The sequence below is a fragment of the Brassica napus genome, chromosome C8 (genome assembly GCF_020379485.1).
Source record: "Brassica napus cultivar Da-Ae chromosome C8, Da-Ae, whole genome shotgun sequence".
Lineage (NCBI taxonomy): Eukaryota > Viridiplantae > Streptophyta > Magnoliopsida > Brassicales > Brassicaceae > Brassica > Brassica napus.
In genome coordinates, this window is record NC_063451.1 from 36,281,959 (window position 1) to 36,295,662 (window position 13,704).

The 13,704-nt window shown below is 37.8% G+C and overlaps 2 protein-coding genes across 2 annotated transcripts; one reads left to right on the plus strand and one right to left on the minus strand.

Annotated features, from left to right (window-relative positions):
• The first annotated feature begins 3,180 nt into the window (after positions 1-3,180).
• LOC111208470 (auxin-responsive protein SAUR50) lies at positions 3,181-4,762 on the plus strand. Its single transcript, XM_022707474.2, has one exon. The coding sequence runs from the start codon at positions 3,923-3,925 to the stop codon at positions 4,454-4,456; it is 534 nt and encodes a 177-aa protein (XP_022563195.2). The 5' UTR covers positions 3,181-3,922; the 3' UTR covers positions 4,457-4,762.
• Positions 4,763-4,823: 61 nt separating this feature from the next.
• LOC106382579 (phenylalanine ammonia-lyase 2) lies at positions 4,824-7,569 on the minus strand. The gene is given in 2 exon segments (NM_001316275.1): positions 4,824-6,701; positions 7,023-7,569. Coding segments are annotated over 2 exon segments (2,172 nt in total). The 5' UTR covers positions 7,445-7,569; the 3' UTR covers positions 4,824-4,951.
• Between the last annotated feature and the right edge of the window lie 6,135 nt (positions 7,570-13,704).

Sequence of the window (13,704 nt, forward strand, 5' to 3'; positions counted from 1 at the left end):
GGGATGGTAACAACATCTCGAAAGTAAAAAAAAATCCAAATAATTAAAGATGATATTCATTCAATTATTTTACTTTTTCTCTCAAGAGCATGCAATAAATTTGAGACAACTGTCTCTTCTTTGGAATTTTCTAAACCCACTACATGGCAATTAGCATCGCAGTCCCATCGTGCTAATGGCTAAATGATCAATCGCAATTAAATCCCTCGCAACAGTGATTTGGTAGAGCTAAATCAATCAAACAAAGCAACCATCATAACTGGGTCTTATTGGGCCTGTATGAAGTTCATAATAAGCACGATAGACTTTCTGCTTGAATGCCTCTAAAAGACGAGGGGAAGTTTGTCCGGATCGATGGCGAAGACAGTGCATGAAGAGAGTGGGCACGTGCACCCGTAATTTTGTTGATATTATGTATTTAGTATGTGAAATTCTACAAAAACAAGCTAGGAGAGATGGTTGTAGCCGTATTATGCACCCACGACGTAGCGAGTTTGAATAGCATATATTTTATTTTGTAACAGATGTGCACCACCCTTTCAGAAATTTTGGACTAGCAGATAAATATATACAAATTCTTGTTTTGCTCGCGTTCTCGGATACAGAACTTGCGAAGACAGTATCTCCTAAAGCTCAAGGGCGGAGTCGTGCAAGGTAAGCGTCTGGATAACCATTTCATTTCTTCAAAGGTTTTGGTCCTTTTGAAATTCTACTTTTTCAGTAAACAAAAAAGGTTTTGGAATTCATCATTACCTCAATATATTTTTTTTTTTTACCTCAATAAATTCACTTTCCCAAATAAAATCTAAACCATGCGGTTGTAGTCTAAAAGACTAATAGTAAGAAAAGAATTTGGAACAAGACTTAAATCCGTCGGTTTAAATCATGTTAAAATCTAAATTGTCATTTGCTTGGATCAGACGACATGTAATCATACTTTAGACTTCATTTCAAACCCGAAGACAGATTACTCGTCTATACTCTCTCTTAAAAGATTAGTTGGACTTTGGTCCAGATACATGTCAATCAAAAATAAAATAAAATCTAAACCATGCTGGTTTAGTAATCTTTTATCATAGAAATATGGAAGCAACCGGAGTTCTTTGTTCGTTCGCGAGTCCCTTATTCCCTTCTACGACCAAATGTCGGGTTATCCTTAAGAGCACCAACAACAACAAATCCTTAACAACAACTTTTAGAATATTTTATTATTTTTTCTTTTTTCGTTCGAATTAAAAAAAAATAAAAAATTGGCCAATCGCGGGTTCTCACGTGACGGTGGAGCCCGCGTACAGTGAAGAGGCAGTCAGAAAAAAGATCCGTAAATTGAGATTTCAAAAGACAATTGTGACACAGATTCTTAAATATTTGGACCCCACATATTATTATAATAATTTGTTGTTAAGGATTTGTCATTGTGAGTGCTCTAATATTTAAACCTAAATGTTTCACGATCTTTTGTCCAAAAAAAAAATGTTTCATGATCTATACAGAAAGTTAAAAAAAAACGATCTATACAGAAATGAGCTTGAAAATTTGTGTACTCAAATTTGTGTACTTTATTTCTCAAAAAAAAATTGTGTACTCAAGATTACCAAAAAAAAAAGTGTGCTCAATAGTAATATAATCATAGAGTGGCACGGGGTAAAAGAGTGACAGCTAGTAACTGTGTAAACTCACATGGGAAAGTCAAATCAAATAATTGTGGGTGTGACAAGGTATGGCTCCCTAGCTCATCCATGGCCGTTTCTTTTCTATATTTCCCCCAAAATAATAAAAGTCAAAATATGTATACTCTTCAAACAAAACGAGCAATAGGGTTAAGATTTTCTCTTATATTCAGTTCCCAAGTGTGGCTAGTCAATCGATGGCTATTGGATGAGCAATAGCAATAGAGTATGACATAAGTACCTACTTATCTGCCTCAGTAGTTAGATACACACGGGCAATTGTGTTCTATGTAACTAACTCCAAAACACTATTTTAGTGTGATTTTGACACAAAAATCTTTTTTAACTCAACACTAATTAGTGCAATACTATAATTTCATACCAAATTTGGTGTGATACTATTCACTACACTAAAATACTATTCATCCCACTAAAACACTATTCATCCCACTAAAATACTATTCACTTAATTTATTAATAAAATAGATAATTAAATAAATGATAAAAAAACATAAGTAAATATAATATTATAAAATAGTTTTTAGTATGACGTTTGGTGTTATGGTTGAAGAATAATTTTTTTAGTGCTGAAATTACATTAAAATAGTGTGGTTTTAACATTAAAATAGTGTTATGGGTTGGAGATGTTCGATGTATAATAGAATCCTATTCAACATAATGATAACAAAACAACTCTTCATATAGTTATTATCAGCACTATGATTTCTTTCAAATACAAGAAGAAAAAGAGTCATCTCTATGTAACTTGATAATAACGTGTCTTTGTTATGTTTGACGTTATATCAAAGAAAACCTAACCCTGATAAATCATTCTTGGTCATCAAATGAGTTTTTTTTTTTTGCTAAAATTTGGTGCATTAAAATTAAATGTGGAGGTCGTCATCAAATGAGTTGTTTGTGAGAAGTATGAACCTCAAAAGACAGGACATATAATATCAGAAAAACCTCACGTTCCCACAATAAATTTCATGCAGAAGAAGCCAGGCTATAGTTTAGAATGGCCCTCATTCTTATCTCAAACCAGCTTAGCCCGTCCCGGGTCTAGTGATATATCACTTCGGTCTGGTCCAAATACTCTCTCTTTTTCTTTTTTCTTTTTAATGACTGAAACTTAAAATGCATGAGAAAACACACAGAGGAGTACAAAAGATCTTATTCTGTTCTAAGCAGCATGGTGGCGATATGTTTAGTTTTACGGCTCAAAGACTGATGATCTAAACAGTTTTGAATTAGAATCAATCATCATAAAACATTGAAAAGTGAACTATAGACAAACAATATATAGTTTCGTAAATAGACTTGAGAGGATAAGTCTGAAAGTAAAACTAACTTTTATTCCAACGTCAAACGAGTTTAACTTCGGATTATGTACTTTTACGCCTAAAAATAACATACCATAAGCGCATCTGCAAAAGTTTATGTGTAAGAAGGAATGATTGCTCTTCTTTTACTCAGCTATTTTCGGGTGGGGGGGGGGGGGGGGGGATGAATCTGAATCATAATGAATAAGTACTCTGTTCTGGCTCTGTTCTGTGTCCCAATCATATTGGACCCTGCAAAAATTGACACTTCTTTATGAATGTACACTTGCACTCCACTCAAAATAACCGTTTCACCCGAAACCCTAGATATTAAAGACCAGACCTACATACACAGATAGCTTATTAATATTATCGTAAGCACAACTCGACAATATTGATCATAATCAATTTTCAGATGCTCATCACCCTTGAGGTTATATTCAAAATATGAAATGGATATTGCATTTGAAAAAATGGATACTAACATAGTAACATATATAAATATATTGTATTGTAACAAAGTCACTTAAACTAGAGCCTAGATCAGATCTTGTATACTATCTTTCTAATGAAGACAATCCTTGATTCATAAATTTAGGATCACACTTCGTCCAAGAAAATTTTAAACCCATCCCTCTTCTTCATACCTCTTATCTTCACACTATTCTTCCTTTGTGGGGTCTAAGCCTCCATGCATGAAATCACAACTCTGATCCCAATGTGAAAATAACATATCATAATCGCAACTGTAATAATGCAGTGCACGTTCGAACGATTTTTCAGTTTGATGAGCAAATATAACGGAACCGCACGAGTGAAAACAAAATGGCAAAGTATTATCATAATCTAAACCCCTCGTGATGTATTTTATCAAATAAAAAACTTGCCCATCTCATAACAAAAACATCACATTTAATATCTCTATGGACCATGGATTCTTTACTATCTAAGCTCTACAATCGATCATCTATTTATACACATGTTCTTCAGCATTGTACTTCTCATCACCACACAATCTCTTTTCCTACTCATCCTTCTCATTTGACCTATCTCCTTCTATATTCTAAAATAATGAAGAACAAGTTCATAAAAGTATGTGAAAACAAATTGAAAACCATGAAGAGCAAATCCATAGTCATACCTTGTACTTCGTCTTTCTGTGAGGGTTGTTGCGAGAAGGTTGCTTGGGGGTTCAAGAAGGAAAATGAAGCCATACCTAAAGATGTTCCAAGAGGACATTTGGTAGTGTATGTGGGTGATGATCACAAGAGGTTTGTGATAAAGATGAGTTTGCTTAAACATCCAATCTTCAAGGCATTGCTTGATCAAGCTCAAGATGCTTATGATTTCAGTTCTGACACATCAAGATTATGGATTCCATGCGATGAAAACACTTTCCTCGATGTCGTCCGTTGCAGTGGCGCTCCTCAGCATCAAAGGAAGTGCATTGGCATGTACATGTAAGATTGAAGATATTTTCATTTGATTTTTGGTTTGTCATCTGTGGATCTATGTTTCCAGAGAGAACTAATATTGATTTAGATAATGGTGTACACTTCCTCACTAAGTATGATTAATAATATTGTTAAGCATAAGCAAGATTCACTGAAAAAGCAAACATCTACAAATGTCACAACATCTAAACTTTGACAAAGTATTGTTTTTTTCTCTCGCACCATTTCAAGACGAGACATAAAGCAAAACGTTTCAGACACGGTTGCCTCTGTTCTGTGTCATATAAACGACCAGGAGCAAGTACATTTTGAAACTACCAGACAATAAATAAGAAGTATTGATCTAACTCTTTTGTCAACTCTGTCGAATCCACAAATAGTTACACGTGATTTTCATATATATCATACAAAGTGACACCATTCACATTACAATTACTCACTGATAAAACACTCAATTCAAACATATAAAAAGGTAAAAGCAACAAAAAAACAGAGGAATGATGTCTTAGCATATCGGAATCGGAGCTCCGTTCCATTCCTTGAGGCACTCCATCAACGGATCAATGATCTTACCTTCACACATTGCAGTGAACACCTTATCAAACTCCTCTCCCGGAGACACAACCTTTTCTCCGGTCAACAGCTTCGTTCCAAGCTCTTCCCTCACGAACTTATACAACGGGTAAGACCGACATTCCTTAATCCTGTTCGGAATCGCCGCCGTTCCGTTACCGTAAGCCTCTCTAGCCGCATCCACTTCTTTAGGGAGCACCATCTTGAGCTCTTCCTCGAAAGCTCCGATCTTTTGAAAGATCGAAGTCACTGCGTTCTTCTCAGTCTCACCGTTAGACAAAGCATGATCAACAATAACTTGTCTCAGTTTCTGCATCAACGGGTACGTAGCGCTACAAGGATCATCCACGTACGTGAACACTTGCTCGCGATCAACGACCTTAAGCAAGTCCTTCTCGCAGAACCGCGACGGATGCAGCTCACCGTTGACTCCAGTGGTTAAAACTTTCTTCGCCACTTGAGAAACTGTGTTCTTCACCGTTTGTCTCAGATTCTCCTCAAGATGTCTCAAATCAACAGCTTGGCATATAGCCACAAGGAACGTTGTCGACATAAGCTTGAGGATGTCAACAGCTTCTGACGTTTTGCGAGACGAGATGAGTCCCAAAGAGTTCACATCTTGGTTATGTTGCTCAGCTGATTGAACATGGCTTGTAACTGGATTCGCCAAGTACTGAAGCTCAGAGCAATACGAAGCCATAGCGATCTCAGCTCCTTTGAATCCGTAATCCAAGCTTGGATTGTTCGAAGCCGTTAGATTCGAAGGAAGACCGTTGTTGTAGAAATCGTTAACAAGCTCCGAGAATTGAGCGAACATGAGCTTCCCTATCGAAGCAATCGCTAAACGAGTGTTATCCATGGAGACTCCGATTGGAGTCCCCTGGAAGTTACCACCGTGAATCGCTTTGTTTCTAGAAACATCGATCAACGGATTATCGTTAACGGAGTTGATCTCACGCTCGATCGACTTCGTTGCGTGACGGATCACTTCGATCTGAGGGCCGAGCCACTGAGGAGAGGTACGGAGAGCGTAACGGTCTTGTTTCGGCTTTTGTAACGGATCCATCTCGTGAAGCTTCTGCGCTAGCTTCATGTACGAGCTTCCGTCGAGGATGTGCTCCATGATCGCCGCCGCTTCGATTTGCCCGGGGTGGTGCTTCAGCCTGTGCGTTAGATGATCGGTGAACTCAGGCTTCCCGCTCATCACCTCCGCGAAGATCGCGGATAAGACCTCCGCTAACACCGATTGAACGTTCGCTTCGAATAGAACCATCGACGCCATGCCGGATCCAACCGCCGTGCCGTTAACGAGCGCTAAGCCTTCCTTGGGTTGTAGATCGAAGAATCCGGAAGCGATTCCGGCTTGTTTGAAGGCCTCTTCGGCGGTTAGGGATTCGCCGTTGGGACCTGTGGCTTTGGAGTTCGGACGGCCGGTGAGGAGGCCGGCGATGTAGGAGAGGGGGACGAGATCGCCGGAGGCGGTTATGGTTCCACGGAGGGGGAGAGATGGAGAGATGTTGTGGTTGAGGAAGCTGGTGATCGCTTCGAGGATTTCGAATCGGATCCCGGAGTATCCTTGGAGGAGAGTGTTGACTCGGACGAGCATGGCGGCTCTCGTGGCGGATTCCGGTAGCGTGTGGCATGTCTCCTTCGTGTTACCGAATATTCCGGCGTTCAAAAATCTGTAACGGAACAACCAAATAACATTTTATTAAAAACAAATAAAACAAACAATAATTAGACCTAAACCCGACCCGATTAACCGAGCAACGTGTTTGCCATGCAAAGAGAAACCTATTCCTCGTGACTATATTCAGTGACAATTATACCGAACCAAATAATCTCTGCCATTTATCCACTAAATTATTAATTTTCTGATTCCAACACCAATTTTATAAAACGGAAAAGAGAAAATTAATTAGTGTTTGATCACATTCCTTGCATGCGTGTTCTAATTAATTAGTAATTAATATGCCTGATTTAACAATATTTTGATTAATTACCTGATGAGTTCCGTTTGCAATGCGGTGCCGTTTTTGGTTCTCCGGTGAGAGGTCGCTCCAAACCCGGTGGTGACACCGTAACTGTCAGTACCTTTGCCCATACTTTCCATAACCCAATCACTGCTAGCTTTCACGCCAGCTCTCGAAGCCTCCGCTAGCTCAACCTTAACACCTCCGCCTGCGGTGGAGATCGCCGCGACTTGTCCGATTGTTAGCGTCTCTCCCCCGAGATTCACCACCGGTCTGCGGTACTCCTCAACCATCCTCTTCAACTCATCCAAGTGACTCCCTTTCATCTGTTCCGCTGCTGCACCCCAGTTCAACGGATCCGCCGCCACAGCCACTTTTGTCTTCTCTACTCCACCGCACAACATGGCTTCGATCTTGCCGTTCTGGTGAACTGAACCGTTAGTCTGATCCATAGGTATTTGACCTTTCTGTTTAATATATAGGGATCAGATTCTTTTGAATTAAAGGTGAAGGAAGCGAGATAGAGAGAGAGCTTCTTGAATTGTAGGTGAAGTGCTTTGGAGTTTGTTGTGTTCCTGAGGAAGAAGAGAAGGGAGAAGATTGGTTTAAATAAGGAGACAATGAAGTAGTGTTTAATGTTAGGTAAGCACAACAAGAGAAGTGAACGAGTTTTGTCAATGAGGGGTGGGTGAGAGTTTAACGATGATCGTTGGATGACTTGTAAGGATCCAACGGTTGAGAATGTAAAACGTGATATTGGTCTAAGCCGCAAATGGATCTCTTTTGGAAAAAGGTAGTCGTGGCTGGTGGCTGAAGGGGAAATAGCGTTTTGCGGTTGGTGAGACTTTACGAGTGATTATGGTTTGGGAATGAATATGGGAGTAGGTATAATGTGTAAGAGCAAGATTATTGGGGGTTCTTAGAGTGGGGTTCTTAGAGGAATATAAGAACCCGTCTCTTAATTTTAACTAAAAAAGTTAAGAACCGGCTCTTAAAACTCTTATTTAAGAATAAGTTCTTAGCCTTTTTAGTTAAAAGTTAAGAGACGGGTTCTTATATTCCGTTAAGAACCCCATCCTAAAAACCCCTCAATAATCATGCTCTAAGAACGTATTTAACTTTTTACCAAAATATGTGTAAGAACGTATTTAACATTTTACCAAAAAAAATTTCTAAGAACGTAATAGCCATTTTCCAAGTGCCCACCAAATGTAAGTTATATAACACAGCATTTCAATATCAATTTTAATATATAATCAAGAGAATAAATATGTAATATTATGTTATATTTGCATATATATTAAAATAGGAGTTCAATTTAGAATATGTATATGTCATCAACGATTCATAATCCTATATCTAATATCAATACTGTTTCATTTTATAACTATCATCTAAAAGTTAAATACATCTTGCACTTATTTTTATATGGTGGTGCTTTATTAGATTATATTGCTAGACGACCAACGAGCTCAGGGGTGTTAATCGAAAACCTAATCGAACTAAATCAAAATCAACATGACTTACAATATTTCTGAGATTAAAAAATATTCTTATACCCCCACTTAATCGTCGAATTCGAACCAAACCAGCATGAATTATTTTATTCATATATTTTAATACTTTTATTATATTTTTTTATGTCTGGGTTAGATTAGAATTAGATACCACGATGTCTTCTACATGGAATTTGTTTTGGCATAAGAAACCTTATTAGCCAGTAATATATTTCAGTTACAATGTATAACAAGACCGAACATTTGAGCTCAAACCAAATATTTAAGAAGCTTGGGCTAAGTTTTTTTTGGTAAGTTAGCTTGGGCTAAGTTAATGATATTACTAGATTTATACAGGAACGTCGATTTCATTGAAAAATAATATCCGCTATGATTATTTGTGAAGTGCTATGAGTAAAAAAGACGAGTGCTTTTCTAAGCTAGTTTTTTTTTTGAAACTATTTTCTGAGCTAGTTAAGTGATATAGATGGCAAAATTAGTTCCACCTAAATAAATGACCAACAAAAGTTTAATTGCTGCTAATATGTAGCCGATAAACAAATACCTAACATTTTATAGAGATATAAACATAAATATTTTTTAAAAAAAATATTTATGTTTAGCTAATGCAAATCAACTGAACACGGAAATTTAAAGGATCTTTATACTAAGCTATGTAATGTGGTTCAAAGAAGTAATGGGTTTGTAAGATGGGTTCATTCAACCGCTTGCATAGTTGCATGTGTACATTGTAGAAACCCATCAAAAAAAAAAAAATGGTTGAGTATCTTTTGGATGGTCGAGTAGCGGACGATCAGATTGTTCTTGTCTGAACCATGAGTCAAGTATGCCACTAAACAATGGTTAGACAATGTGGTAGATTTATTCAAAGGATGTTTGAAGCATGACGCTTTTGGAAGTACAACATGAAGATCGAATATTGGGCGAAAAACCCTAAATTTCGGTATTACGGATTTTTCGAAGAAGCCGGAAGCTCGGGAAATATTTCCCCTTAAGATCAGAGTCCAAGTGGAGTTTATTAAAAATACTCAGAGCATCAGAACGGGCGTAAAATAATATTTGAAATTGATCGCGGGACGAAAATTCACCGGAAAGGTCGAAATCAGACGAATGGACCGAGAAGCTCGAGGTGACTTGATGTGTATGTGTTTATGACGTGGTGGCAGGCTCTTGACAGTATGTGTGTCAAGGGAAGCATGAGGTGCTGCAGTACATGCAACCTGTACATGCAAGAAGACATGTGGAGCACGAGGTGGTTCGGCCAAGCACGAGGTGTTGCGATGCATGCGACCGAACCATGCAGCCATAAATGTGGAGGACGTGGTGTCTCCTCGCCTGGAGCCAGGCCATGCATCCAGACAGGTAGAGGGCGTGATGTCATCCTGCATGAGACTGAGACATGCAGCCAGCCATGTGGAGCACGAGGTGTCGCCGCACATGCGTCCGGAGCCATGCGAACAGACACACGGGCTGCCACACGGCTTGTTCCTGATTGATTGATGTTTCCTATAAATAGCCCACGACCCCCTCTCATTTGAACACATCCAGAACACATCAAACCTACTTCAAAACGTGAGAGAGAAAGCGAAGAAAGAAATATCGAGCTTCGATAGTTTTCGAGCGATTTAGGCAGTTTTCGAGAACAGTTACTCTGCCAATTTTGAGTCAGCACCTGGAGAAGGTTATGTTCAAATGAAGAGAGATCAGTTTTAGTGGAGACCAGTTCAATACCAGTCTGGACGTGGGTCTACTTGAGAAGGTCGAGAAAGGGTTCGGATCGCAGAAGTCGGATTTGGGGTCAAGGCCACCGTCAACCAAAAACTGTGAGTTATAATCAATTGATTGCTGAGTTGTTTTCATGCAGGGTCCCGTTATTTGGAAGTTGGATCATGGCAGGAGGCCGGGTCTAACTGAGTAACGGTTTGACTAGTTAATAACTGAGGTTATGTTGATTGAGTTGATGGCATGCTTGTTATTGCTTGAGAACTGTAGTAGCATGCTAATGGTTAGGTTGATTGGTTAGTTAGCGAATGCGGAATGCTTAGATGATATCGCTAATTTGTGGATAGTTAGGTATTCTGGAATTAGTTTTATGCTAGATTCTGGAATATGATTGATTGTGTTAATTTGCGATTAATACTAAGAACCTTGTGTTATTTTACCGGGTTTAGTATTAATCATATATTGGCCATATAGCATTTGTGTAACCCGCAATGCTAGGCATGTTTGAGGTGGAATGTGTTGATTGTGTGATTAATACTAGGAACCTTGTGTTATTTTTACCGGGTTTAGTGTTATATATTGGCCGATAGCATTTGTGTAACCCACAATGCTAGGCATATTGGGGTGAGTTAGTGTTCCTTTAGACCTCGTACCTGGCGGGTTCAAGAAAACCCCTTATTCGCTGGATCGGGAAGACTCAGATAGACGGGGTCATGACCTATGGCTGAGTGATTACACGACGGTGTAATGTGGCAGTGACCCGAAGGACTATGGACTGTCGCGCGGTGACTCGAAGGACAGTGGGCCGCGGTCGGTTGAAAGTTCCTTCTTCTGGCCTTTGTTGTAGGGAGATAGGATATTGCCGATAATGAAGGAGGAACCTAACGTCACCAGGGCCCGAGTTTGTTATATATATTATATCGTGTTTCGGGTTGTTAAACCCTGGTTTAAGTCGAGTTTGAGTTTGGTGATGAGCTAGTAGTTAGCATAATGCTAGTTATCTTGCTATCGTTTACCGCTGCGTATTTCTGATATTGCTTATGTTATTGAATTGTGCTATTAGGTGAACCTCTCGCTTTAGATTGTTTGGGGTGGGATAGCGATGGGTTGTATTTGTTAGTTGGGGATTGTAACTCGCTGAGTAATGATAGATTACTCACTCCTCACTCGTTGTTATTTCAGGTGACCAGTAGCGAGCTTGTAGAGGTCGCGGGATGCTGGCTGGTGTAGATTTGCATCTTTTTGGTTAAAGCGTTTCAGACTATAAGTATGTATTTTGGCTTTCTTGGCATGCCACCACTTGTATAATATTTTGTGTGTTGTGAACCATATGAAATAAATAACGCGAATGTTTTGTGCAAATGCCTTGTTGTTTCTGATATTATCTTGTACGAGCTAACACAACGTCAGATTGGGGTACGAGTTGAGAAGCCTTAGGCTTTGATCTGGCGGGACGTGTTAGTGGGCGGACTGGCCTAGTCACGAATTGCACCCTTTGTGACCTTGGCCGGATGCCCGTTAACCCGTCATGTAGCGCTTCCGAGCCTTGGTAGACGGTCGGCCCGTCGGTTATGTTCTTGTTTGATTGTTGGTCGGTGGTTCGACTTATGCCTAAAACGGTATAGGGGTGTTAGATATATGCTCTTTCTCATTATTGTAGTAGGCGATGACTCCAATAGGAAACTACAATCATAACTCTGGCACTTATTTACATATATTTTTCCTGAGATATTTCACTGAACATGTAACTAATAAGAAAATAGCTAAGGAAAAAGCAAATAAACCGGAAAACACCATGCATTGAGCTAAATTTTTAGAACAATCAACACATCCTTTTTACAACATCACCATTTAAGTTGAATATACCATCTAACGTTTTAAATTCCTCTCAACAGGAATGTGGACGCATGATCTGGTGTAGTATTCTATTCGAGGAACACGTTTTCTTTCGATTTTTACTTTTTGATAAGAATAGCAAGAAATGAACAGAATGCATTAAACTGAACTGAAAAGGGAGACTCTGATTAATACAAAATAAAGAAATACGAGCATAATTGTTTTTTCCTACAAAATTAGTGAGAGACTATCCCCTTCACGGTGACATCTTTCTCTTTTTATAGCGCGCGTCTTTAGTATCTTGAATGCATCATTCAAAGTCGTCTCTTAATCTTAATTTCAGACATTAAGCATCTGGATTTTCTTGAGCTTAACAAGTTAACAACTTAACATGATGATAGGCTTACAAAGAGATGAGCTCGCAAAGACGAGTTACTCAACAACAAACTTCATTACGTTATATATTATCAAACATCAGTTTCCACATTTAAAATTAGACTTATTTTTTGGTTCACTCCCTAGGGTGAGGTTCACCAACCAATAGGATTGTATTATATCATATTCGATATCTTTTAAAAAAGGAAACAAAATATTGTCAAATTATATTATGTTTTTAAAATTAAAAGGTAAAAGAAATAAATAAAAAAATAGTAGTAAATTCCAAAAAAAAAAAATTCTTAACATCATCAGCAAAACACTAAACCCTACATCCTAATCTCTAAACCCTAAATCCTAATCCCTAAACCCTAAACCCTTGGGTAAACCCTAAACCCTTGGATAAATCCTAAACTCTAAATCAAAATCACTAAACACTAAAACACTCAAGGGTTTAGGGTTAGGATTTAGGGTTTAGGGTTAGGATTTAGGGTTTAGGGTTTTAGTGTTTTTTATTTAGAGTTTAGGATTTTTCCAAGGGTTTAAGATTTACCCAAGGGTTTAGGGTTTAGAGATTTAGAGATTAAGATTTAGGGTTTAGTGTTTTGCTAACGACGTTAAAAATATTTTTTTAATTCTTTTTTCTGTAACTTCTATATTTTTTTTACCTTTTTATTTTAAAAAACATAATATAACTTGATAATATTTTATTTCTTTTTTTTATGATATTAAATTTGAAATGATGAAATACTATTGGTTGGTAGTTCACCCTAAGAATAAATCTTAAAATTATGTATTGACGACTCTTCATAAAAACAGGACTCTTAACGAAAACGCGGTTTCTTATTGCGAAATGGGAGTCAAAGTTGACAAATCAAACTCTATACCTGTAGCATCATTAAAATAGTGAAAGGCTGCGTAAAAGATTATTTACTAGGAGTATATAGTTACTCTTCAACCCTATTATTTTCTTTACTCTCCACCACCAGTGAATGTTTGACTAAGCGAAAGAAAAACAAGATCACCAGCGAGCATCTTCATTAATATAGAGTTTTTTTTCGACAAATCATTAATATAGAGTTCTAAATAATATGATATGATTTAATATAACTTAGATATATAAACTAAATTTAATATCAAATTTGAACCAGTTAAAATATAATTATTTCTGTGATTATTCATGAATATCATTTTCATATTTTATATTTTTAATGTTAAAATATTTTTAATCCTAATAGATTAGTTCTCGTATTTTATATTTA